The sequence below is a fragment of the Anomaloglossus baeobatrachus genome, chromosome 2 (genome assembly GCF_048569485.1).
Source record: "Anomaloglossus baeobatrachus isolate aAnoBae1 chromosome 2, aAnoBae1.hap1, whole genome shotgun sequence".
NCBI classification, from domain to species: domain Eukaryota; kingdom Metazoa; phylum Chordata; class Amphibia; order Anura; family Aromobatidae; genus Anomaloglossus; species Anomaloglossus baeobatrachus.
Genome location: NC_134354.1, coordinates 186,589,799 through 186,617,262, shown reverse-complemented (window position 1 = coordinate 186,617,262; position 27,464 = coordinate 186,589,799). Strand labels below are relative to the sequence as shown.

At 44.4% G+C, this 27,464-nt stretch overlaps 1 protein-coding gene across 5 annotated transcripts in view; it reads right to left on the bottom strand.

Moving 5' to 3' along the window:
- Positions 1-718: 718 nt before the first annotated feature.
- KDM6A (lysine demethylase 6A) overlaps positions 719-27,464 on the bottom strand; it is a 209,778-nt gene continuing 183,032 nt past the window's right edge. For 4 of the 5 annotated variants that reach the window (XM_075335539.1, XM_075335541.1, XM_075335540.1 and 1 more), the window contains 12 exons: positions 25,923-26,052; positions 25,697-25,802; positions 23,996-24,201; positions 22,894-22,958; positions 22,488-22,562; positions 22,057-22,205; positions 5,367-5,481; positions 4,717-4,904; positions 4,451-4,592; positions 3,932-4,058; positions 3,624-3,794; positions 719-2,057 (listed from right to left, as the gene is read on the bottom strand). In XM_075335539.1, coding sequence (XP_075191654.1) covers positions 2,028-2,057; positions 3,624-3,794; positions 3,932-4,058; positions 4,451-4,592; positions 4,717-4,904; positions 5,367-5,481; positions 22,057-22,205; positions 22,488-22,562; positions 22,894-22,958; positions 23,996-24,201; positions 25,697-25,802; positions 25,923-26,052 — 1,504 coding nt within the window. In that variant the 3' untranslated portion in view covers positions 719-2,027. The remainder of the gene's footprint in view (positions 2,058-3,623; positions 3,795-3,931; positions 4,059-4,450; positions 4,593-4,716; positions 4,905-5,366; positions 5,482-22,056; positions 22,206-22,487; positions 22,563-22,893; positions 22,959-23,995; positions 24,202-25,696; positions 25,803-25,922; positions 26,053-27,464) is intronic. The other variant, XM_075335543.1, reaches the window with a different exon arrangement.

Sequence of the window (27,464 nt, the reverse complement as noted above, 5' to 3'; positions counted from 1 at the left end):
CACTTCAGTCGCGGCCTGACCCTCACAGAGGTGAACCTGTGACGTCACTGCCATGACACATGCCGTACTGCAGGGCCCACAACTGTAACGTCAGAGGTTCACCCGAGTTCATTCTGATCGCGCGGCTCTGTCTGCACTCACAGCAGGCAGTCATATGCTCTATGATGCTCACTGACAGGACAGAGACGTAGCAGAACAGAATCGCCATGGGACCTCATGTGGATTACTTCGGACCTGCAGGAGTGTTTGGGGATTAATAAAGTGGTGAAAGAGGGTGCTCTTTTGTCTTATTTCAAGTGAAGGATTTTTGGGGCTTCTATGTTTATTTACTCTCATTTGCAGATTAATGATGGGGGGGTTCTCATAGACATCTGCCCTCACTAATCTAGGACTTAGTAGCACCTGTGGGCGCCCAATAACTCCTTCAGACTATGAGTGATACATAGAAATCCACTTTAAAATTAGGAATATAAATTCTAGTACCAGGTCAGTACACAATAATTTCTTTGGGATTCTTTGGGATATAGGTATTATTTTATTGAGCCGTCCACCATATGTTACCTTTACCTGCTTTAATGTCGGGCTTTGGAATGTCAGACAGGTTAGCATTCTGAATTGCGTGTATACGTAGAAGCATCACATTTTTACATTCATGCCAAGGAAAACAAAGCTGGCCTCTAACTTAATGGACAACAATCTCAAATTTTATAGCAGAGCTTAACAAATAATTTTTGTTTTATTGCATCATTGACCATTAAACATAAAAAAACAAATCTGAAGGACACTGCAGATCATGATCACATACTATATATTTAAAAAAAAGTTTTGTAAGCAATACTTACAGTAGACAACTTTCATCTACTAGTGATATAGACCTTATATAAAATGTAGTTTCCCTCCCACACAATAATTGATATTTATTTACATATATACACACACAAGTGTATATATAAATATATATGTAAGTAGATCTGAACATGAATAAAAGACTAAGCACTGTACATTGATTCTGGTAAAATTCAAACAAAAACGCCTTAAACATTAAACAATTTTAATAAAAGTTTCTGTACAATGCTAAGCAGTTTTATTTACACATAGAAAATGTAACAGGAGTAGTGTTTCAAATGACAGAACTCCTTAAATTTCAATGGCAGGTAATCTGGAAAAAAATAACAGCATTCCATTCACAAATATCTTCAAGCAATAAATATGTATTTATAAATAGTGTAAATTTACATCAAGATTAGAAACAAAAATCACAAATCTGAAGTTTATTCCTTAGTCTATGTGCAACCCATTTATCTTTGTGACTTGGCTGTTAGTTTTTTTTTGTATTTTTTTCTTATATATTTTTTTTTTTATTCATTTTCTTTATATGAAACATAAATTGTAACCGTCATGGTTCTTTTTTTTTTTTCTTTTTTTCTTCCAAAACAAGACAGAAAAAAAAGAAACTTAAACTGGGTTAAAGAAAGCAAAAAATAAAAAATATCTTTCACATTAAAAAAAGAAGAAAAAAAAAATTGTTCAAAAGACGCAAAATATTTAAACTACCTTACAAAGACGACCAGCTAAGTTAGTACTTAATAAAAATTAAACTGAGAAGGGATGAGGGATGCGAATGAAACATTTTCAGCCCAATAAAAAGTGAACAAAAAAAAAAATATTAAAAATAAAGCAAGAGAACTAAAGTGATTTTCAAGTCAGTAGTCTGTATAACGTTGCCAGTCTTGTCAGATATATACAAAACATGAATTTCTTTTTATGAACAGCTGGATCAGCATTTTTATAGTAAAGTCCTGGAGTAGGAGCACGTCTCCTGTCCAGTTGGTTGACACTCCGCACTTGGAAGGTTGCATAGACGCAGCTTTCAGCCAGCAGCCTAATGGAACAGCTACCTAACAAAAAGAATGGAGGAAAAACACACAAAAAAGTAGAAGGGGAAAAAACAAACAAAAACAGTGGTACAGAACTGGGTCGCTTCCTGAATATCAGAAATGTTCTCATTTACTGTCCTTTGAAAAACATCAAGAAGATGGTGAAGGCATTGGAGGAGCCTGAAGAAACAAGAAATGGTTCATTATTAGAAAGATGCAGATGCAAATATTTCAATACAATTTTCAAGGCAGCCTGTGTCCTTGTACAACGATGAGCCATAACTTTTTTTTTTTATGTTGATAGGATATTAAGAGGGATTGTTTTGTTTTTTTTTTTTGCCTCGTGGGTTGGACTCAGGCGATATGACGAAAAAGAGAAACTCTGGAAATTCAACATTCACCATATGGTCTAAAGATTTTGATATTTTTATTTTAAATATTCAATTAGAATTTGCATTCTGATTTACAATTACAAAAAAATTTATTTTTTTTATATTAGTTTCTTAAAGGGAACCAACCAGCAGGATTTTCATATATAAAGTAAAGCCAGTGCTATTCTGGCCCTAGGATGCTGAATGTAAGCATAGCTTTTATTCAGAGATGAGATGTTTAATTTCAGAAATATGTGCAAGTAAAGTTCCAGCAATGCACTTCTAATTGAATGACAGGTGCAACAGGAAGGGAATATGTGGGTTGAGTCTTGCCATCTATTCCTGCCTTAGAGCTGTTTCACACATCAGTCTTTTCGCCGGATTGGCGGATTCGGCGCACTCCACTATAGTGTGATACAGTACAATGGCAGCGCGGCAACTTCTGGGTCACTTGCTTCGGTCACATGACAGCATGTGACCGGAGCTTGTCACGCTGCCGTTGTACTCTATACACTGTACTGGAGTGCGCCGGATCCACCAATCCGGCGAAAATACGGATGTCTGAAACTAGCCTTAGTCAGCCTGTGCCAGAATTAACGTCTCTGATGTTGACAGGGGGAGGAGGCCAGTTAGGCAGACAGGGGCAGGAATAGATAGCAAGACCAGACCCACATATTCTCTTCCTGTTGAACCTGTCCTCCTGGTTGGTTCCCTTGAAAATGGTTTGTCCACTACAAGGGTAGCCCCTTCTTATTCCCCATGTTTGACCTCAAAAACCTTAAAATAACAATGCAATGCTAATACTTCCGGTGCTGATGAGGTTTTAGTGGTGTGGGCACTCGTATTCACAGGGCTCATATGAGGTTGTTCAGTCACGTGAACCCTGCACCCAATCACCCCTGGATTCCCACTTCCCACCTTTAGACACATAAGTAATTAACAGGAATTGAGCGGCAAGCGGGAGAGTGAAGTCGGTGCTGACTGGTCACAGGACTCACATGACTGAACAACCTCTTGCATTGAGCGAAGCTACATTCATCTAGTCGAATTCTGGCCAGGAGTATGCCTACCAGAGAATCCTCACAGCACAGTTTGTGAGCTGAAGATTCCTGAGTCTGCAGTCAGAGTGACTGCATACTTGTGGATTTAGACAGGGCAACCCCCTACAAACGTGGGTGACTGCTGTAAAATACAGCAGGCACCTGTGCTGTATAAAGCATGCTCAGCTTCATGTAGAAAGTACACACTTCCATTAGCAGAAATTTATATCAATGTGTTTCACTTTCATTATAGCATTATATTCTAGCAAAATTGCACAGCTTTTTCATCCTTACACAGCTTGTTAGCCCAGTAGTGTAAGAACATATATACTTACTAATGTAAACAAATCATATATTTGCATTAGTTCCTCCACTTTGTACTGTTCTAGCACCACAAAGTTTTCCAGGTCTAAACTAGTTTTCCGTGCGCAGTCATGGCAATGAACAATGTATGTCTTCCGAGAATTGCTTTCATTCGTAACAAAAAGCAGATTGAAGACTTCCACCTAGAATGGCAAAAAGACACAAAATGACATAAAAAATCCCTCACAAATTACCATTAGCCACTAAAACAAAGTAACAATTTAATACAACTAATACTGTAAAAAAAAAAAAAAAAAGTTGTATTTCAATATTTACTAACCTCACAGAGGCTGCAGTAATGAGCAGGCTCCTCTTTTGATCTTCCGTGCCACATAATCTCCTTTCCCGCAGCAATAAGAGCTTCTCTAAGTGCCTGGCATTGCTTTAGAGTCCTCAGTAGGCAATATCTGTAAGGAGAAGGAAAAAAAATTAAAACATTAAGACAGATAATGTGAGCGAAGAACCTTGTTTGCAGGGAAAAATAAATATGTAAAGCGGTTTACATGCTGCAAATTTATTACAAAAATTTGAGACGGATGAATGAATTGCATACATTTCTGTAAAGGCAAACAGATAACTAAAACAGTCAGAACATTTTTTTGTAATAAAGCTCCTGAATTTAAACTTTCCTTCAGACTGAAATGAGAGAATAATTGAGATTTCCTTTTTCTGTTTTGCATTTTAAATCTATCTCCTGATATGTGGTTGCAAATTCCCTTTAAAATCAATGGGGATGTGAAAAGATACAGGTGGCAAAACTATGAAAAAATAGACTTTACATTATACCAGTTCAACTTACTTTATCATCTCAAAGAGCTTTGGATCTGATACTTTAATGTTCCTTGCCATGTTCCAGGAGAGGTGAACCATTGGTACTATTGATTTCACGCACTGTAGTTTGTTCCATTCGTACCGCTCCACAGCAAGTTTATACTGGTAAGCTGAAAAGGCAGCAGATTGAAAAAAAACAAACACTTTATAGGAATACTTTTTATAGTGCAGATATGTTATAAAGTCCTATACATTATCCCAATGTGAAATGTCCCACACGCTCTGCCCGCATACCTGTTAAAGGCCCAACATTCCACGCAATGTTGTTACACCAGCCAATCGCCTGAACCCAATGGACCGTGCCCGCGTTTATCCACACCAAGTCCCCGGGTCTTTGAATGAATCTGTATACTGGGACATTTGCTTCAAATAAGTCTTCAAGATTTGGCCACCATGATCCCAGAAGGAAATTGATATTATTTCTGCAAAGTGGAGACAAAAGTATAATATTTCTTCAGGATACAATGACTGCAATGAAAGATCAATATACTGTCATTTAGAATCTGTGGGAAGTAGGAGCAAGCACTAAAAGAGCAATGGTCAAAGCCCATCAGATAGATCAACTTTTGCTATACCGTATCATGTTTTAGTATGAGCAGAAGTTTGTATACATCAGTTAAGCGCTTATTCCTCACTAGCATTAGAAAGATCCATTCAATCCAATAAGAAAATATCCTGAAAGTGAAACCCTTAATCCAAGTTCTGGATGAGAGCCAACAAAAAAAATAGGGAATCTTGGAGAGATTCACCCTAAGAACCCGAATCTTTTTAGTTAGATATTTAAGCAGAAAAATATATATATAGTGTATATATTTTATTAATATTAACATTTCAATATATTATGCTGGTGTCTTTACATAGTATTTTTTTTTCTCCCCACTTACTTTTCACAAAACTCATTCATTACACACCAGTAGGACTCCGGGACAACAAACCATTCACAGTCTCCAGGCCCAATGTTTATATTCACCGAACAAAAATTGTTGTTTTCTTGATGACCTAGAATCAAAAGAATCATGCATAAGCCAATAACAGGCACAATACTAGCACTAGAACCAAGTGACAAAATAAGGCTACTTTCACACATCCGGTTTGAGCCGTGCGGCTCAATCCGGCTGTGAAACCTATGCAACGGATGCGGTGAAAACACCGCATCCTTTGCATAAGTTTTTACATGCGGTCCGTCCGTTTTTTTCCGGTTGCGGCACGCTACTGAGCATGCGCAGTGGAAGAAACCACATGCGGCGGCCGGATGCGTTTTTTTCCGCATCGCGCAGCATCCGGCGTCCATAGGCATGCATTGAAAAATGCGCTGCAGCAGCCGGATGCGGCGTGATGTGTTTTTTTTGCCGGAGCAAAAAACGTTGCAGGCAACATTCCATCCGGCCGCGGCATCGGCTAAATCTGCCGCATGCGGCAAAAACCGGACCGAACGCAAGCCCATGCGGCACAATACGGCACTAATGTAAGTCTATGCTAAAAACAACCGCAACCGGCAGCAAAAAAAAACGTTTTTTCTGCAGAGCAAAAACCGGATGTGTGAAAGTAGCCTAATACATAGGCTTAAAGGGAACCAAATCACCAGGATTTTCGTATATAAGCTAAAGCCAGTGCTATACTGGCACTATCAGGCTGATTCTATACATACCTTTAATGATCAGCTCGGATTTTGAAATCCAAAAAAGTAAAAGTTTATTAAATTAGGTGCTTCATGAGTGACAGCAGGTGAGGAGCAGATAATATATTCATAGTTATCCCCTCCCTCTGTTAGAATTAGCATAAGTATTATACAAACGATTCACTGTCTCTTGCAGGACCTTTGTGAGGTCATACCCATGTGACCAGAAGGGGCTGGGCTTTAGCCAACAAAGCTGGCTGGATACCAGGTCGCATGGGTATGACCTCACACAGGTCCTGCAAGACAAAGTGAGTCGTTTGTATAATACTTATGCTAATTCTAACAGAGGGAGGGGACAACTATGAATATAATATCTGCTCCTCAGCTGCTGTCACTCATGAAGCACCTAATTTTATAAACTTTACTTTCTTGGATTTCAAAACCTACACATCCGAGCTGACCACTACAGGTATGTATAGAATCAGTCTGATAGTGCCAGTATAGCATTGGCTTTAGGTCATATACGAATATCCTGGTGATTGGTTCCCTTTAAAGCAGGTCTCCAAGACTAAATAAAATACTAAAAAATACTAAAGGAAATGTCAATATGTATATGTCAGCAAGGCTAAAATGTCATTCCATTTTAATTGACAGGAGCTTTCTAATGTCATCAGCCACTTTAACAGGAGTTTGTTGTTTATACCTTGTGGAGTACTTTTGTAGTACAGTCAGCAGAATGTTATCATAGACTGTTTTGGCAACTAATATTGTGATCTTACCAAGAGATCACATAACCAAACCAAGAGAAGGAATCAATGAATTTTCAGATAGAAAGGAACAACTAATAAGGTTGGGAAAAAAATTGAAAGAAAAAGGCTGTATTCACACATTGATTTTTTTGGCTTTTTTTTTTTCCGGAAGGTAAAATCTGCTATCTTGGCAGTTATGAAGCTGCTTACAAAAATCAGGTTGGCTGCTTTTTTGGAGTGCAGATTATACACTACTCACAAAAAGTTATGGATATTTGTATTTCAGGTATTTGTCTTTCAGGTGAAACTTCAGGATGATCCTAAAATGCACTGTGACCTATTCAGGTGAACTCAATGTGACCTTCTCTAAACTCTTGAATGCACAATGTTCAATGTTCCAGTACTTTTTGCACAACTTGCTGTTCTCTAACAAGGAGCTTAAATGTCAAAATTCACAACAGGTGTTTAGGTGTTTGGTCCGTGAATCACCCAATAAATTCCAGGGTTCAATTAGAAATGCTATTTAAACAGTCACTCTCATTATGCAGTTCATATTTTGACATCATGAGACCAAGACGATACCTAACACCTAGCGTACATCACTATTGCAAGGCTTCAAGCAGGATGTTCTCAAATGAAAGTGGCCACTGAGCTCTGAGTGTCACAGAGTGTCATCAGCAGGTTTTAACAGAGCTAGAGAGACTGGAAAAGTCTCAAAAGCATAGCAGTGGACGTCCTTTGGCCACATCCCACACTGATGACCACTTCATTAGGAACAATGCCCTTTGGAACAGGAAGTTGAGTGCCACAAAACCAGTGGGACATTTAAGAAAGGTGAGAGGCACCCAACTGTCATGTCAGACCATTCAAAACCATTTACATCAGCGTGGTCTGGATGCTAGATGACCTGCAGGGTTACCTGACCACACCACCAGACACACACTTCATTGTCTTGCTGGAGGAAGGACCAAGGGCCTCAGTACTGTTTACTGATGAAAGTTGATTCATGCTGAGTGAAAACAATGGCACCAATGACGATTGAGACGTCAAGGAGAGCGCGATGCCTCAGTCACTGTTGTCACCAGATGAGCTTTTGGTGGTGATCGTATTAGTGTGGGCAGGTTTGTCTAGCCAATACATAACTGCCCTACACTTTGTGAGGCCTAAAACACACTTCCGCAAAAAAAATGTACGTGTCTTACGGTCCGTTTTTCGGGTCCATTTTCCGTTTTTTTAGGCGCGTTTCTCCGGCACGTATGGCATCCGTGTGATGGCGTATGCGAGCCGTGTGTGCGTGTGGAATGTCCGTATTGACATAAAATACGTATGTGTGCCGTCCGTTTTTAAAGGCCCGCATTCTTACCCAATTAATGATTTTAATCATTCATCATGAGCTCCTGGTGTTGTTTGCTTTCAATTGATCTGATAGATTGGTAACAAGTGTTTCAGATTTTGTGATGAAAAACGAACACGGATGATACGTGCTGAACACAGACATACTCCGTGTGGGGTCCGTGCAGGCACGGACCCATAGACTATAGCGAGTCCGTGCCTGCGTGCTGCCGGACAAAAACGGACATGTCGTCCGTGTAGAAAAGCGCACACACGTACTTACCACACGGACACACGTTCCGTGTGATTTTACATGTGTGTGCCATCTACCATTGAATAACATGGGTCTCCGTTTCTCCGGTACGTGCAAATACGTACCGCAAACGTACGAAAAGAACGGATGTGTGTTGCGGGTCTGAATGATTCAGTGACAAGCCCCTAATACTTGAATAACATCATTAATCCAGTCATTGTGTCTCTGCATGAGCAACACAGGCCTAATTTTATCTTCATGGATGACAGTGCCCCAGTTCATTGGGGTCGCATCATTAAGAAGAGACTGATGGAGACTGAGGTACCTCAAATGAAGTGGCCTGCACTTTTGTGCAGACCTGAATCCCATAGAAAACTTATGGGATCATCTGAGTAGCCATGTAGAGGCTTGTAATTCTGTACCCCAAAACTTCAATGACATGAGGACTGCCCTTCAAGAAGAGTGGGATGCCATGCCTCAGAAGACAATAAGGGACGTTTCACACATCCGGCTTTTCGACGGATTCAGCGCACTCCAGTTCAGTGTGAAACAGTACAATGGCAGCGCGACAAGCTCCGGTCAACATGCTGTCATGTGACCCGGAAGTTGTCGCAATGCCATTGTACTGTATCACACTGAACTGGAGTGCGCCGAATCCGGCGAAAAGCCGGGTGTGTGAAAGTAGCCTAACTCCTCTTGCGAACAGCAGGAGAGGTCATTGTCAAGATGTAACTGATGCTCAAGGCCACATGACACGTTATTGAGACATTGACATTTTTGGGGGTACACTCACCATTGTTATTGGCTTATGTTTCAATAAATTGTTTGAGAGGAGAAAATCACCATGCATGCTTCTACATAAATGCCCTAATTTCATGATCAATTTTTATAAATTTCACCTGAAAACCAAATATCTCCAACTTTTTGTGATTAGTGTGTCATCAAAAATGGTTATGTTTTTGCACCTCCACATTGCTTTATAAAGTGAAAAAAGGCTGCAAAAATCCTGAGAGAATTGAAATGCTGCAGTTTAAAAAAGATACAGCAGTTTTCCAATTCAGTCAGGAAAAAGAATTGTTTGCAAGAAATTTCTGGGGTGTCATAGCTTTTGATGGTACTGTAAAAAGCAGCTAATTAAATGCAGCATAAAAAAAAAAAAAAAAATGCAATGCGTGAACTTAGCCTTATACATACAGTTGAAGCCAGAACTTTACAAACAATATCTGAAAAGACACATCTGCATGGTTTTCTCACTATCTGACATGAAATCAGAATAAACCTTTTTCGTTTTAGATCAATTAGGAACCAAAATTATTTATATTTGCCAAATGTCAGAATGAGAGATTATTCTCTCTCTCTCTCAGTCTGGAAAATATTAATAACTAGAAGGTGGCCCGATTCTACGCATCGGGTATTCTAGAATTTACGTATTGCGTAGTTAATTTATGATTTTTGATTATATATATATATATATATATATATATATATATATATATATATATATATATAGATGATGTTGTGTGTAGTTACCAAGTGTTTGTGTAGGGCGCTGTACATGTTCTGGGTGTTGTCTGGGTGTGACGGGGGGTGAAAGCTGTGTTTGTGTGTTGCGTTGTTTGTGGAGCGCTGTGTGTCTGTAGCGTCGTGTGTGTGTGTTGCGCGGTTTGTGTGGGTGTGGTGTGTGTGTGTGTTTTGGGGGGAGGTATGTTTTGTGCAATGTGTGTGTTGTGCGGTATGTGCGTATATTTGTGTGTGCCGCGGTGTTTGTGTGTTCGGTGTTGTGTGTGTGCGGCGTTGTCTGTCTGTGTGGGTGTCTGTGTAGGGTAGTGTTTGTGGTTCCCAGTGTGTGTGTGGTGTGTTGTGCAGTGCGTGTGTGGCGGTGTGTGTGTGTCTGTGTGTGTGTTTTGGGGGGAGGTGTGCCCCCCCATCGTGCTCCATCCCCCCATGCTGCGCACCCCCATCGTGCTCCATCCCCCATGCTGCGCATTCCCCATCGTGCTCCATCCCCCATGCTGCGCATTCCCGATCGTGCTCCATCCCCCCATGCTGCGCACTCCCCATCGTGCTCTATCCCCAATGCTGCGCACTCCCCATCGTGCTCCATCCCCCCATGCTGCGCACCCCCATCGTGCTCCATCCCCCATGCTGCGCATTCCCCATCGTGCTCCATCCCCCATGCTGCGCATTCCCCATCGTGCTCCATCCCCCATGCTGCGCACTCCCCATCGTGCTCTATCCCCAATGCTGCGCACTCCCCATCGTGCTCTATCCCCAATGCTGCGCACTCCCCATCGTGCTCCATCCCCCATGCTGCGCACTCCCCATCGTGCTCCATCCCCCATGCTGCGCACTCCACATCGTGCTCCATCCCCCCATGCTGCGCACTCCCCATCGTGCTCCATCCCCCATGCTGCGCACCCCCCATCGTGCTCCATCCCCCATGCTGCGCACCCCCCATCGTGCTCCATCCCCCATGCTGCGCACCCCCCATCGTGCTCCATCCCCCATGCTGCGCACCCCCCATCGTGCTCCATCCCCCATGCTGTGCACCCCCCATCGTGCTCCACAGTCACACATCAGACAGTATACATGCACACATCTGATCGCATACACTCACACACACACACCCCACTTGTCCCTGTGCCCACCGGTGGACGGTCCCAGCAGCTGTGCTGCACGCCGTGCTCCTCTGCCGACACAGATCCGATCGCATACACTCACACACACACATCAGAACACACTCACACACATCCGATCGCATACACGCACACACTGACGATATCGTACATACGCGCCCACACAATCACAACATCCGGAGATACCACATGCTTCCGGCCATGTGATCCTCCGGCAGGTCCTGGAAGGTCACTACACGCACAGGATCGCCGCCGAGAAGCAAGCGATAGCACGGAACGTTGTGAGTGTGTGGATGCGATCTGATGTGTGTGTGAGGTGTGTGTGAGAGTGAGTGTGATCTGATGTGTGCGTGTCTGTTCTTATGTGTGTGTGCGTGTGTGTGTGTGTGTGTGTTCCGCCGCTGCGTGCGTGGATGCGATCTGAGATGTGTGTGAGGTGTGTGTGAGTGAGTGTGATCTGATGTGTGTGTGTGTGTGTGTCTGTTCTTATGTGTGTGTGTTCTGCCGCTGCAGGACCTTGAAGCGCTCACCTCGGGGCGAGAGGCCATTCCGTGTGGGAGGCGGAGCCTGGGCGAGCGGCCAATCCTAGCGGGGGGCGGAGCCGAGGCGAGCGGCCAATCCGTGCGGGGGGAGGAGCCGAGCGGCCAATACGTGAGGCCGAGCGTCCAATCCGTGCAGGGGGCGGGGCCATGGCAAGCCCAGCGGCCAATCCGCTGTTTTTCACCGTAAGGACATGGTCAATCCGTGCGGGGGGCGGAGCCGAGGCGAGCGGCCAATCCGTGCGGGGGGAGGGGCCATGGCGAGCCCAGCGGCCAATCCGCTGTTTGTCACCGTAAGGACACAATTTTGGAGCAAGACAGACAGACAGACAGAATAAGGCAATTATATATATAGATTTTCGTTCCTAATTGACCTAAGACAGGAAAGGTTTATTCTGCTTTCATGTCGGATAGTGAAAACATACATATGAGTCTTTTCAGATAGGGTATGTAAACTCTGTGGTTTCAACTGTATTAGGGTACTGGTTACAGAATGAATACAATAATTAAAAATACTAAAATCACTTGAGTGCAACTTTAAACTCATTAGGACCAAGTGCCGTAAAGTTACAGCTCTTGGTTTCACAACAAAGGATGTTCCTGTACGTCACTGGTCGTGTCCCTGACTTTGATGCGAGATCAGCCGACATGTGCAGCTAACAGGCACGGGTGATAATCAAGAGAAGTCGATGAGTTGTCATGCCAGACGGGGGGCTTTCATGACAAAGTCCATGTGAAAGCTGGCAGAGTGCCGACATTCACAGGAGATCAGCATTTCTGCTGTTCAGGGGAATGCTGGAGCATCGCTCTGAACAGCAGAAGCGATCAGACAGTACTGGCGTCAACAAGGTGCCTACGAGGACTAGTAAAAACAAGTAAAAAAAAAAAAAGTTCAAATAAATTTTTTGCCCCATTGAAAATATTTGGTATCACAGCGATCAAAAATGTCCAATCTATCAAAATATGAAACAAATTAATCGGAACGGTAAACAGCGTAATAGAAAACAAAAAATTCAAAATGACAAAATTATGTTTGGTTTTTGGTCGCCGCAACACTAATAAAATGCAATAACAGGCAATCAAAACATCACATCACCCAAATATGATATAATTAAAAACGGCAGCTCAAGACACAAAAAAAATAAGCTGTCACACAGCCCCAAAACCCAAAAAAATGAGAACGTTAAGGGTCTAAGAAAATAACGATAAAAGCATAATATTTTTTTTTTTACCAATTTCTGAAAACATTTTTCTCACCACTTAAATAATAAAAACCTTTACGTTCGTTTGATATCTACAAACTCGTAGTGACCTAGGAAATCATATTACCAGGCCAGTTTGACCATATAGTGAACATGGTAAATAAAACCACTTTAAAAAAAAAAAAAAATTGTGGAATTGGACTTTTTATTTTTGCAGTTTCACCGCATGTGGAATTTTCCCCCCATTTTCCTGTACTTGATATGGTAAAATGAATTATGTAATTCAAAAGTACAATTTGTCCAGCAAAAAACAAGCCCTGACATAGCTATACTGATAGAAAAAGTTACGGCTCTTGGAAGGGGAGGAAAAAACGAAAAATCCCTCGAGGGTGAACGGGTTAACCCCTGCACAACTGTAGATATACGTAAATCAAAATATTCCGTATAATGCCACTATAATACATTCATATAGATAAAAAAGAAACCTTAATAAGAACCCACAAAGATTCAAATAAAAGGGAATACTGACATTTCATGATTTAAAACATAATTTTTATTTATCTTTTAACCATTAAAAACATCATGTACATAATAAATATAAGGAATAAATACTGGACTGGATCAAGTTCCCAAATGTTAGCTGCACTAGGCACCTTATAACCGGATAACTCGCAGCTAACATTTGGGAACTTGATCCTGTCCAGTATTTATTCCTTATATTTATTTTGTATATAATGTTTTTAATGGTTTAAAGATAAGAAGGGAATTTTGTTACTTACCGTAAATTCCTTTTCTTCTAGCTCTTATTGGGAGACCCAGACGATTGGGGTATAGCTGCTGCCCTCTGGAGGCCACACAAAGCACTACACTAAAAAGTGCAAGGCCCCTCCCCCTCTGGCTATACCCCCCCGTGGTATCACGGGTTCTCCAGTTTTAGTGCCAAAGCAAGAAGGAGGAAGCCAATAACTGGTTTAAACAAATTAACTCCGAATAACGTCGGAGAACTGAAAAACCGTTCAACATGAACAACATGTGTACCCGCAAACAACCAAGAAATCCCGAAGGACAACAGGGCGGGTGCTGGGTCTCCCAATAAGAGCTAGAAGAAAAGGAATTTACGGTAAGTAACAAAATTCCCTTCTTCTTCAGCGCTCTATTGGGAGACCCAGACGATTGGGACGTCCAAAAGCTGTCCCTGGGTGGGTAAAGAGATACCTCATGTTAGAGCTGCAAAACAGCCCTCCCCTACGGGGATGTCACTGCCGCCCGCAGGACTCTTCTACCTAAGCTGGCATCCGCCGAAGCATAGGTATGCACCTGAAAATGTTTGGTGAAAGTGTGCAGACTCGACCAGGTAGTTGCCTGGCACACCTGTTGAGCCGAAGCCTGGTGTCGTAGCGCCCAGGACGCACTCACGGCTCTGGTTGAATGGGCTTTCAGCCCTGAAAGAACCGGAAGCCCTGCAAAACGGTAGGCTTCCAGAATTGGTTCTTTGATCCATCGAGCCAGGGTGGCTTTAGAAGCCTGCAACCTCTTGCGCGTACCAGCGACAAGGGCATCGGAACGGCGTACGGGCGCCGTGCGTGAAATGTAGATTCTGAGTGCTCTCACCAGATCTAGCAAACGTAAATCATTCTCATACCGGTGAACCGGATGAGTGCAAAAGGACGGTAAGGAGATATCCTGATTAAGATGAAACGAGGATACTACCTTAGGGAGAAACTCCGGAATGATGCGCAGCACTACCTTGTCCTGGTGAAAACACCAGGAAGGGAGCCTTGGATGACAGAGCTGCCAGCTCAGACACTCGCCGAAGCGATGTGATCGCAACGAGAAACGCCACCTTCTGTGACAGGCGAGAAAAAGAAACTTCCTTCAGAGGCTCGAAAGGCGGCTTCTGGAGAGCAACTAGAACCCTGTTCAGATCCCATGGATCCAACGGCCCCTTGTACGGGGGTACGATATGACAAACCCCCTGCGGGAACGTGCGCACCTTAGAAAGACGTGGTAGACGCTTCTGAAAGAACACGGATAGTGCTGAGACTTGCCCTTTGAGGGAGTCTAGCGACAAAGCCCTTTTCTAACTCCTATTGTAGGAAGGAAAGAAAGATAGGCAATGCAAATGGCCAGGGAGACACTCCCTGAGTAGAGCACCAGATTAAGAAAACCTTCCACGTTCTGTGGTAGATCTTAGCAGACGTGGGCTTCCTAGCCTGTCTCATGGTGGCAACGACCCCTTGGGATAATCCTGAAGACGCTAGGATCCAGGACACACAAGCCACACAGTCAGGTTCAGGGCCGCAGAATTCCGATGGAGAAAACGGCCCTTGAGACAGTAAGTCTGGTCGGTCTGGTAGTGACCCCGGTCGGCCGACCGTGAGATGCCACAGATCCGGGTACCACGATCTCCTCGGCCAGTCTGGTGCGACGAGTATGACGCGGCTGCAATCGGATCTGATTTTTGCGCAGTACTCTGGGCAAGAGTGCCAGAGTGGAAACACATATGTGAGCCGGAACTGCGACCAATCTTGCACTAAGGCGTCTGCCGCCAGAGCTCTGTGATCGCGCGATCGTGCCATAAATGCCGGGACCTTGTTGGTGTGCCGAGACGCCATTAGGTCGACGTCCGGCCCCCCCCCCCAGCGGCAACAGATTTCCTGAAACACGTCCGGGTGAAGGGACCATTCCCCCGCGTCCATGCCCTGGCGACTGAGGAAGCCTGCTTCCCAGTTTTCTACGCCCGGGATGTGAACTGCGGATATGGTGGATGCTGTGTCCTCCACCCACATGAGGATTCGCCGGACTTCCTGGAAGGCTGCTGACTGCGTGTCCCTCCTTGGCGGTTGATGTATGCCACCGCTGTGGAGATGTCCGACTGGATTCGGATCTGCTCCCTTCTAGCCACTTTGGGAAAGCTAATAGGGTAAGATACCCTGCCCCGATTTCCAGCCCATCGAACTGAAGGGTGGACTCCTGCTGAGTCCACGTCCCCTGAGCCATGTGGCGGAGACAAACTGCTCCCCACCCTGACAGACTCGTATCTGTCGTGACCACTGCCCAGGATGGGGGCTATGGCAATGAGGTGGGAATAAGCCACTATTGCAGAGAGTCCTCGGCCGTTAGGGAAAGGGAGACTTCCCGTCCAGGGAGGTTGACTGCCCATCCCATTGGCGGAGAATGTCCCATTGCCGTTGGCGCAGATGAAACTGCGCAAAGAGAACTGCCTCGATGGCTGCCACCATCTTCCTTAGGAAGTGCATGAGGCGCCTTAAGGGGTGCGACTGGCCTTGAAGGAGAGACTGCACCTCTGTCCGCAGTGAACGCTGCTGGTTCAGCGGAAGCTTCACTATGGCTGATAGAGTATGAAACTCCATGCCGAGATACGTTAGTGATCGAGTCGGAGACAGATTTGACCTTGCCAAATCGATGAACCACCCGAAAGTCTGGAGAGTCTCCAGCTTAACAATCAGGCTGCGTTGGCATGCCTCGAGGGAGGTTGCTTTGACGAGTAGATCGTCCAAGTACGGAATCACCGGGTGTCCGTGAGAGTGCAAGACTGCTACCACTGCTGCCATGACCTTGATGAACACCCGTGGGGCTGTCGCCAGACTGAATGGCAGAGCTACGAACAGAAGATGTTCGTCTCCTATCACAAAACGTAGAAAACGTTGGTGCTCCGTAGCAATTGGCACGTGGAGATAGGCATCTTTGATGTCTGTTGAGGCAAGGAAGTCTCCTCGAGACAATGAGGCAAAGACGGATCGGAGGGATCCCATCCGGAACCGCCTGGCGTTCGCATGCTCGTTGAGCAGTTTCCGAACCAGAACAGGACGGAAGGAACCGTCCATTTTTGGAGCCACAAAGAGATTGGAGTACAAACCCTCGCCCTCGTTCCTGAGGGGGGACAGGGATCACCACTCCTTCTGCTCTTAGAGCGTCCACCGCCTGCAGCAGGGCATCTGCTCGGTGGAGAGGTGGGGCCGTTCTGAAGAATGGAGTCGGAGGACGAGAACAGAACACTGTCCTGTGCACGTGAGCACAATGTCCGTCACCCACCGGTCTGTGACCTGTGGCAGCTAAATGGCGCCAAAGGCGGGGGAGTCTGCCATCAACCGCGGATGCGGAGAGAGAGAGAGAGAGCTGAGAGTCCTGAGGAGACCGCCTTGGTAGCGGTTCCTCCGACTGCCTTCCTTGGGCGAGATTGAGCCCGGCCGGAATCTGAGCCCGTCTGAGGTTTTGTAGCCCTTTTGCACGAGGACAATTGGGACCTGCCGGAGCTTGGGAAGGACCGAAACCTCGACTGTACTTTTAGGACAGCATTAACAGGGTAAGTCGCAGTGCAGACATTGCGGGGTTACGGACGCCTCTGCGGTACAGATGTCCCTGCTCAAGGTCAGCTGCGCAAGAACAGCAGAAAAGGTTAGGTTGCCAATACGGCTGTGGATGCCGGAGCAACCGACACGCCGATAGCCTCCTAGACAGATTTCAACCAGAGTCCATCTGTCTGTGAATGGCATCTTGAAGTGAAGCCCCGTCTCCAGTGCAACTATGGCTCTATATGCAAGCCTGGAGATTGGAGAATCCACCTTTGGACCCTGGGTCCAGCGCTGACCACATCAGGGGAAAAAAGGGATAACGTGTATCCTAAAAACGTTTGGAGAAGACGCTTATCTGGTAAGCGTGGTGTTCCTGGACTGCTTCTCTGAAGTCAGCGTGGCCAGAAAAATACTCAATATCTGCGTGAGACACTGAAAAGGCACTTCTCCTGTTCGTCTCCTATCTCCACTGGGGGAGCTGAGGGAGAAAGATCCAACCTTCCATTGGTGGACGGTATAGGATCATTCCGTATGGCGTTACCACCCGGTGTATCCGGATTGAGAGCGATGTCAGTATCAAAGCCCTGAAGATTTTGTTCAAGTAGATTGCCCATGGGTGCAAGTCTCTATATTATGACTACTCCGTCCCTGTCCATGGACAGGGTTGACAGGAGGTTTCTTTGGCCCCAACTAGTAGAGCCCTGGCAGACGAAGTGCTAGAGACCCCGGCAGACGACGTGCTACAGGTTGCACACAATGGGACGGTGTCATGAACCGCATCCCATGTAGTAAAAACAGCACTGAAAACTGTGTTGCTTTTTTGCCGCTGCCGACTAGCTATCTAGAAGTATATAGCCAAGATTGGTGACCGTACATTGCAATGTATAGCATACAGGCATAAAGTACAAATGACCACTGCAGCACAAGCAATACAAGCAGCATAGAAGCCTGTGCCCTGGCACCCCTGCTCTTCTGCTGCTGTATACTAGTCATCTAGGGGAATATAGCCCAGAAGAGTGACCCTACAGTGCAATGTATAGCATACAAGCACAAGTACAAATGAACACTGCAGCACATGCAATCCAAGCAGCATAGAAGCCTGTGCCCTGGCACCTCTGCTCTTCTGCCGCTGTAGACTGGTCATCTAGGGGAATATAGCCCAGAAGAGTGACCATACAGTGCAATGTATAGCATACAAGCACAAGTACAAATGCACACTGCAGCCCATGCAATACAAGCAGCATAGAAAAAAACCTGTGCCCCAGCACCCTTGGTTTTCTGCTGCTGTAGTCTAGCCATTCCAGGAGAATATAGCTAAGACTAGCGACTGTACAGTGCAATGTATAGCATATCAGCGTAAACACAAATGAACACCTCAGTCGTGCAAAACAAGCAGCCTAGAAAGCCTGTGCTTTAGCACACCTGCTTTCCTGCTGCTGATGTGTCGCTCCCCAAGCGGGCATATAGCGACCTATGCAGTTAAAAACAACACATGTATACACTGCAGTTATATCGTGGTCAGCACTATTGTGCCTCTTACCGCCCGCCTATAAGCGGGTGTATGATCTCCACTGTCCTGCCTTGGTGCCCCGAGCTGCAGTAATGGCTGCCGGCTTCTTCCCCAGCTCGTGTGAGTAGGGGCGGGCCGTGGGCGTGCCCCCAAGGCAGAGCGGGAATCCGGCTCCGACCGAGTGCAGTGAGAGGGCTGGAGCATGTAAAAAGGCTCCAGCCCTCGGCGCTGCTGATTGCTCAGCGCCTGTCCCCTTCCCTGAGTGACAGGGAGGGGGCGGGAACGAAGCGGCACTAGGCCGCAGAAGCCGGGGACTGGAGTTATAAGCGCCGCCGCCGTAAAAGCGCGGTCGGCGCCCAGTCCCCGGCGAACTACAAGTCCCAGCCGCGCCGCCGCTCCCGGAGCGTCCGGCGCGGTAGTTCCCAAAACACAAAGTCACTCAGCAAAGCTGCAGTGACTGTAACCCTTTACTGTCCCCGGCGCACTAGCACACCCAGCAAGTCTGGAGTGTGCTGTGCCTGTGTGTACGGGGACACAGAGTACCTGTAATGGTGCAGGGCCATGTCCCTGAACGGTACCCAGCTCCGTATCCAGCAGGTTCAAATGGGTCTGTGGATGGAGCCCGGCATCAGAGCTTTGAGGCCGGCAGGATCCCACTTCCACAGAGCCCCTCAGGGGGATGTGGAAGGAAAACAGCATGTGGGCTCCAGCCTCCGTACCAGCAATAGGTACCTCAACCTTACAACACCATCCAGGGGTGAGAAGGGAGCATGCTGGGGACACTATATGTGTCCTCTTTTCTTCCATCCGAAATAGTCAGCAGCTACTGCTGACTAAAATCTGTGGAGCTATGCATGGAATGTCTGACCTCCTTCGCACACAAAGCTAAAACTGGAGAACCCGTGATACCACGGGGGGGTATAGCCAGAGGGGGAGGGGCCTTGCACTTTTTAGTGTAGTGCTTTGTGTGGCCTCCAGAGGGCAGCAGCTATACCCCAATCGTCTGGGTCTCCCAATAGAGCGCTGAAGAAATAAAATGTATGTTTTATATCATGAATTTGTCACTATTCCCTTTTATTTGAATCTTTGTGGGTTCTTATTAAGGGATATTTTTTATCTATACTACTGTATATATATATCTTCTGCAATGGCAGTACTAATGCTTCTGTAGGACCTGGCGATCAAATTATTGCTGGATCATTTCTGGTAAAGCAGAGGTGCTTAGCCCTAGCAGATCCAGATCATCTCTGCCTGGGATTTCTCTTACTGTAGCGAGTAGTTTTATCCTGACCGAACCAAACCAAAGTTCTCTTAGATGTTTCAGTTGCAGTGGAAAAAAACTATATCAATAAAGTAAATTAAAAAAAATAAATCCCAAAGATCTTGGATGATTGATCCCTTCAGGAACAAAATTATGATTTAAAAATATAACAAAAGTAGAGAGAAACATGTTAAAAAAAAAAAAAAAAAAAAGAAAAAAGCATCATGAATCTGCTTAGCTATAATAACCAGGGGAATTAATGGAGTAGTTTATTTCGTATAAAATATAAATACTTCATAAAAAAAACAACAAAAAAAAAAATTAGTTTTTTTTTTTTTTAATTAAATAAATTACGGATGTGAACCCCTTTATGGTATTTTTAGACCTGGTAATAAAGGGGATATACAGTGCCTACAAGTAGTATTCAACCCCCTGCAGATTTAGCAGGTTTGATAAGATGCAAATAAGTTAGAGCCTGCAAACGTCAAACAAGAGCAGGATTTATTAACAGATGCATAAATCTTACAAACCAACAAGTTATGTTGCTCAGTTAAATTTTAATAAATTTTCAACATAAAAGTGTGGGTCAATTATTATTCAACCCCTAGGTTTAATATTTTGTGGAATAACCCTTGTTTGCAGTTACAGCTAATAATCGTCTTTTATAAGACCTGATCAGGCTGGCACAGGTCTCTGGAGTTATCTTGGCCCACTCCTCCATGCAGATCTTCTCCAAGTTATCTAGGTTCTTTGGGTGTCTCATGTGGACTTTAATCTTGAGCTCCTTCCACAAGTTTTCAATTGGGTTAAGGTCAGGAGACTGACTAGGCCACTGCAACACCTTGATTTTTTCCCTCTTGAACCAGGCCTTGGTTTTCTTGGCTGTGTGCTTTGGGTCGTTGTCTTGTTGGAAGATGAAATGACGACCCATCTTAAGATCCTTGATGGAGGAGCGGAGGTTCTTGGCCAAAATCTCCAGGTAGGCCGTGCTATCCATCTTCCCATGGATGCGAACCAGATGGCCAGGCCCCTTGGCTGAGAAACAGCCCCACAGCATGATGCTGCCACCACCATGCTTGACTGTAGGGATGGTATTCTTGGGGTCGTATGCAGTGCCATCCAGTCTCCAAACGTCACGTGTGTGGTTGGCACCAAAGATCTCGATCTTGGTCTCATCAGACCAGAGAACCTTGAACCAGTCTGTCTCAGAGTCCTCCAAGTGCTCATGAGCAAACTGTAGACGAGCCTTGACATGACGCTTAGAAAGTAAAGGTACCTTACGGGCTCGTATGGAACGGCGACCATTGCGGTGGAGTACGTTACTTATGGTATTGACTGAAACCAATGTCCCCACTGCCATGAGATCTTCCTGGAGCTCCTTCCTTGTTGTCCTTGGTTTAGCCTTGACTCTTCGGACAAGCCTGGCCTCGGCACAGGTGGAAACTTTCAAAGGCTGTCCAGGCCGTGGAAGGCTAACAGTAGTTCCATAAGCCTTCCACTTCGGGATGATGCTCCCAACAGTGGAGACAGGTAGGCCCAACTCCTTGGAAAGGGTTTTGTACCCCTTGCCAGCCTTGTGACCCTCCACGATCTTGTCTCTGATGGCCTTGGAATGCTCCTTTGTCTTTCCCATGTTGACCAAGTATGAGTGCTGTTCACAAGTTTGGGGAGGGTCTTAATTAGTCAGAAAAGGCTGGAAAAAGAGATAATTAATCCAAACATGTGAAGCTCATTGTTCTTTGTGCCTGAAATACTTCTTAATACTTTAGGGGAACCAAACAGAATTCTTGTGGTTTGAGGGGTTGAATAATAAATGACCCTCTGAATAAACTTTTCACAATTTAAAAAAAAAAAAAAAATAAAAAAAGAAATAACATTCTTTTTTGCTGCAGTGCATTTCACACTTCCAGGCTGATCTACAGTCCAAATGTCACAATGCCAAGTTAATTCCGAATGTGTAAACCTGCTAAATCTGCAGGGGGTTGAATACTATTTGTAGGCACTGTATATACAATAACGCAGTAAAGTTCTTTTTACACACTGTTTCCAGTAAAATTGGCTTTCCAAGTATTTATTTTCAATGGAAGCCTGATGTGAACAGGGCTTTAAAGATGATAAAAAGCCACCATCCTATAGCTTGACAACCCAAAATACCAACCTGGAGTTCTGCTTCCTGGAACCTTCATGTACAACTGAACAGTATTCATTCCTAGAATGGTATGACCAACATGACTTAGGAGATTTCCAGCGGACACAACACGTGCAAATGCTGGAAGTTTGGTCAATTCATGAAGCTGTAATTTCCACCTTTAAGACAAAAATACATTTTAGATTGTATATTTTATTCATGAACAAAGTTTTGTCTCAAATCTCGCCTTTTGGGGCCAAAAAAATGTTGCGGCCATGTTAGCTCAAAGCCAACGGAAATCGCAGTTAGGGCACGATTGGCTGTAAAATGGACAAGTAAGCTAGCTGTAGAGCCAAATGAATGAGCCCATGTATAACAAATGGACACACTCGCTGCTTAAAATCCAATCGCAATCTACAAAGAAACATCAAGATACGAATTGTAAAAACGTATATTCTTACTTTTTTTCATCAGATAAGTCAATGTTGGTCCCAAACTTAATTGTTTTAAATGGTCCTTTCCTTTTCCGGCCACAGCTATGAAGGTAAAGAAACAAAAAAGTGACTAAAACAACAAATGTTTATATTTCCAAAGCATGTAACAATCAATAATGGTGACATATCAGATGGTACTGCTACATTACAACACGGATGGCCAGCAGAATCTTTTCTAGTAAAAACACGGCTTCCTGCCTGAAAATGCTACATTACGACAATGCAGGAGCTACAGTCAGCCGCATTTCATTACATCCTTACAATATTGCCGTGCACCTAAAGGTTTTTCTTTCTGTATAAGTTTAGTATACAGAAATCTATAAAGAAATAATTTGAGATCTAACAAAACTGAAGTAAAATGTTTTATACTCACTTGTCTGAAGATGTAGATTCACTATCTGAGTGGTCTTTGTGGTGAATTTTCTTCTCGTTTTCCTCCTAAGATATATAGAATGATAAGCTAGTAAGGAGGGACTCTAAATTTTTCGCCTATCCACTGGATAGGAAATAACTTTCCAATTGCTGGGACTTCTAAAAAACCTAAGAACCGCAGCCCTGAAGAACCCTGCATGAACAGAGAGGAACCAATCGGACCATTGGTCCTACTAAGAATTAATGGTGCAGAAGTGTGCATGATCAACCAATACTCTAGTCAAGCAGGCCCGATTCCTGGGACTGAAGAGGGTCTCAGCAGTCGGACCCCCCAGTGATGGGGGATAATTTTTAGACTTGAGATTGCTCCTTTAACAAAAAGGCAAAGACAAGATAAAGTATCTGAATACCTCCAATATTTAGTACATATTATTGATTTTAAAAGGAAACTATCAGCTCCTAGCGAGATCTGTCCAGAGTAGCTGCAGGTGATTGACAGGTCTCCCTGTACACGCACGCACGAGATACCTGTCAATCACCTGCAGCAGACTCAGAAAGAACAGATGTTTAAAGTATATTTTAACAGAAATGTCAGGTTGTTCAGTTAATATAACCAGGCTGCAATTGTGCAGACAGGCTGAGATTCATGCTGCAGGCAGTTTGGGCAGCATGAATATCCTGACAGGTTCCCTTTAAGAGCTCAGTTAAAGTTACTACTGTTATAATGCACTCCATTAACACTCCCGGGTGCCATAAAGTGAGTGAGGATGTGTAAAGTGGGCTGCCCCCTACAGAGGGCTGAATTACATAACCGGCATCTGCCTCCAACAGTAACGATAGGCGCTGCAGGAAATTGTAGATGCCAACCCCTTAAATGACACTATTAATCACTGACAGTACTTAAGGGCCACGATCCGGCCCCTTGGCTGGGCCTAACTAGTTAAAGAATAGACAAACCAAACAAAAAAAATCTCAAAAGAAATGTTACACACCAATATAAGGGATTATAATCCATCAGTAGAATTAAATCTTAGAACCATTCATTCACCCAAACAGAACAGTCATTATGTTATCCAAGATTGACAATCCCATCCGTTACTAACCCTTAGTGACTCCTGGAATGAAGCAGCCTGGTACTGTGCATATTTAGCAATGGTAGTATGTGATCGACTACTCTCACAACGCCAGATTTTCTTTGTTCCAGTTGGATCCCAGTTCTCATCAGACGGCTGTAATAACTGTGTCCGCACTTCAACTATGTGTTCAGTATTTGCTTCTACTAGAGTTTTAGTAGAAAAAAGACCTAAATCTGAAGAAAAAAAACAGTATGAAGAGCTGTATTAACCTGTTTAATAACCAACAAGTATGGCAAAAGGAGTCAAGAAAATCCAAATTTCTGCCTGAAATCCAGATAACAGTGTGGGCGCATTCAAGAAAATGTGTTCATACTGCACATACCTTGGCAAATGAATATGCAGCTTCATGTAGACCAAGCAGGCATAATTGGGGAAATCGTTCGGTACAGTTTCATTAACCCCTTAACAACCGCGGGCAGTAAATTACATCCCTGCGGTCATAGTGTTAATCCCCACCTGCTGCTGCAGGCTTCCGCACACGTCAGCTGATTTGTACATCTCACATGTGTGCGTCGCAGGTACGAGTGGAATCGCTATCCACCCGTACCTGTTATCCCCTTAAATGGCGCTGTCAAGATGTGACAGCGTCATTTTAACAGTGTTTTGCATACTCACAGGCCTCCACTGGAAGTCACGTGACGTGATCACGTAGATCCGATGGTTGTCATGGTAGCACAGGGTCATGTGATGACTCCTGTAGCTCACATAACTTAGGTCTTGTAAGAAACAGCCGAGTACTGCCTGTTACAAGAGATGATCATTTCTCCCAGTCTGAGCGGTGCAGTTCTAATTAGGAGAAATGAATGCTCGATCAGGCAGCTGATCCTTATAGTCCCCTAGGGGGTTTAGTAAAATAAAAAAAAAAAAAGTTTTAAAATTTTTTTGAAAAATTAAAAAAAAATAAATAAAAAACCCCCTAAAAGTTCAAATCACCCCCCATTCACCCCATTAAGAATTAAAGGGTTAAAAAACCCACACATTTGGTATCACCGCGTTCATAAATGCCCGATCAATCAAAATGTAAACTCAATCTGAGCGGTAAACAGCATGGCAACAAAAAAATTCCAAATGCCAAAATTACGTTTTTTGGTCACCGAAGATTTTGTGCAAAATGCAATAACAGGCAATCAAAATGTAGCATCAGAGCAAAAATGGTACCGTTAAAAACGTCAGCTCGAGACGCAAAAAATAAGCAGTCACTGAGCAATAGATCCCAAAAAATGAGAACTCTACTGGTCGTGGAAAATGGCGCAAAACTTACGCCACTTTTTTTGGACAAACTTCTGATCTTTTTTTAACCCTTTAGATAAAAGTAAACCTACATGTTTGGTGTCTATGAACTCGCACCGACCTCAGGCATCACACCCACACATCAGTTTTACCATATAGTGAACACATTGAATAAAATCTCAAAAACAGTAGTAAATCTCACTATCTTTTTTTTGCAATTTTTTCGCATTTGAAATTTTTTTTGCAGTTTTCCAGTACACTATATTTTCATTTAAAAGTACAGCTCGTTCCACAAAAACGAGCCCTCATTACCAGATTGACTGAAAAAAAAAAAACGTTATGGCTCTCGGAAGATCGGAAAACGCAAAGTCGGTCGGTAGTGAAGGGGTTAAGGACACAAGGCAAACGACAAATATACACAGATGCATGGTGCAGTACCTAACTTAAGTGCTCCAGCAAGGCCACGGATAACAGTAACAGGATTGTTCGGATTCGTGCAGAACTGATGAAGAGGTGGAAAGAAAGCATCTCTCTTATTCTCCAGCTGTGATATAAGAAATCAGAATTTAGCCTCAGCATAACACGGCACGCTCACTGGAAAGGTCAGGTATTCTGTAGCTTATATGTTGTGCATGAAATGAAGGTCTCCTGCAGACATACTCACATAGATGCTTGGTGTTGGAGGATTTAATTTATCTGTTGGTAAAGGAGGATAAGGTGGTGGAGGCGGCCTGGGAGGTGGGCACTTGTCCAGTAAAATGCTACTGTTTGATAAACCATTTTTCCCCAGATTCCTAATGGTACAGAGAAAGGAAGATCATTGCAAGAAAACATTATTCTTGTAAGTCCAAGTTAAGTTACGCTCACACATTCGGGATTCCTTCAAGACATGGGTACGGATTTCACACTGCCACCGTGCTCCTATATGCAAAGACTACATCTAATATGTACAACTAAGCTTAAGACAAGGCCCTATACCGCCTACTGTTTAGGAAAAAAGCAACAACGCATAGGACTGAAGGCATATTATATATGTTCACATTTACTAACCCATAAAAGAGCAGCTTGATAGTATTTATAGAGCACCATTGATTCCATGGTTGTACATAGGAAGGGGTCACATCCAATATACAGATAGAAATTACAGTTAACAGACTGGTACAGAGGGGAGAAGGACCTGCCCTTGAGGGCGTACAGTCTGCAGGATAATGGGGAGGAGACCGTAGGTTGGGGGAAGTAGCAGCAGCTCCAGTGGTGGGGAGGTGGCGGTGGGGTCATTGCAGGCAGGTAAAGAGATGGGTTTTCACGTTCCACCTGAAGGTTCCGAATGTGGCAGATAATTGGATGAGTACAGGGCACAGAATTTCAGAGGATGGGGGATAATCAGGAGAACTCTTGGAGACGACTGGGTGAGGAATGAATAATTGTGAAGGAGAGAAGGAGGTCTTGGGAGGACCGGAGATTACATGATGTCAAGAAATTAGTGTGGAGATATTCAGAGGAGGCAGGTTATGTACGGCTTTGTATGGGGATATAAGAGGCACGGACGCCAGCAATGTACCACTTATGAGCTCATGAGTATGGAGGACTACATGGCAAAAGTTTTACTAGCCCATTAGTGATGACTGCTGCTAAAACAGCGATTGTATGAAAACTACACAAGCAGCCCAGCGACATCCCAGAAATCAGGCTCTGTCTCCACATTATGCTGCTTTCAGATTAGGGGCATAAACCCAGCAGGTTTTTGCTATTTTAACCGCTTCAGGACCGCCGACTATATATAAATTTCGGCTTCAGCTGGGCTTTGTGCAGAGCCGACGTTTAGCAACGGTATTCGGTCAGCAGGAGATCGCGACCTCCCTGCATGCTGCCATCACCAGGTTTCCGGTGTAGAACGGTAGTTCTGCACAGAGACATCACCAGGATCTGATTGGATCAGGTCCTGGTGATGTTAACCCTTTAAGATCGCCTATGTGCAGCGATCAATAGTGATCACCGACACATAGAAGTTTCAGAGGTACAGAGAGCTACTTCTCTTACCTCTCCCGGGTCTCCTGTGTGACGATCACACAGGACCTAAGGGTTGCCATGGCAACAGGTCACATGATGACCTCCTGGTCTACCATGTACGGTGGCCTGTCAGATCCCACCTGCAGCAGGGTCTAATAGGTGATCTGAAGCCTGACACTGCCTGTATAATGCATTG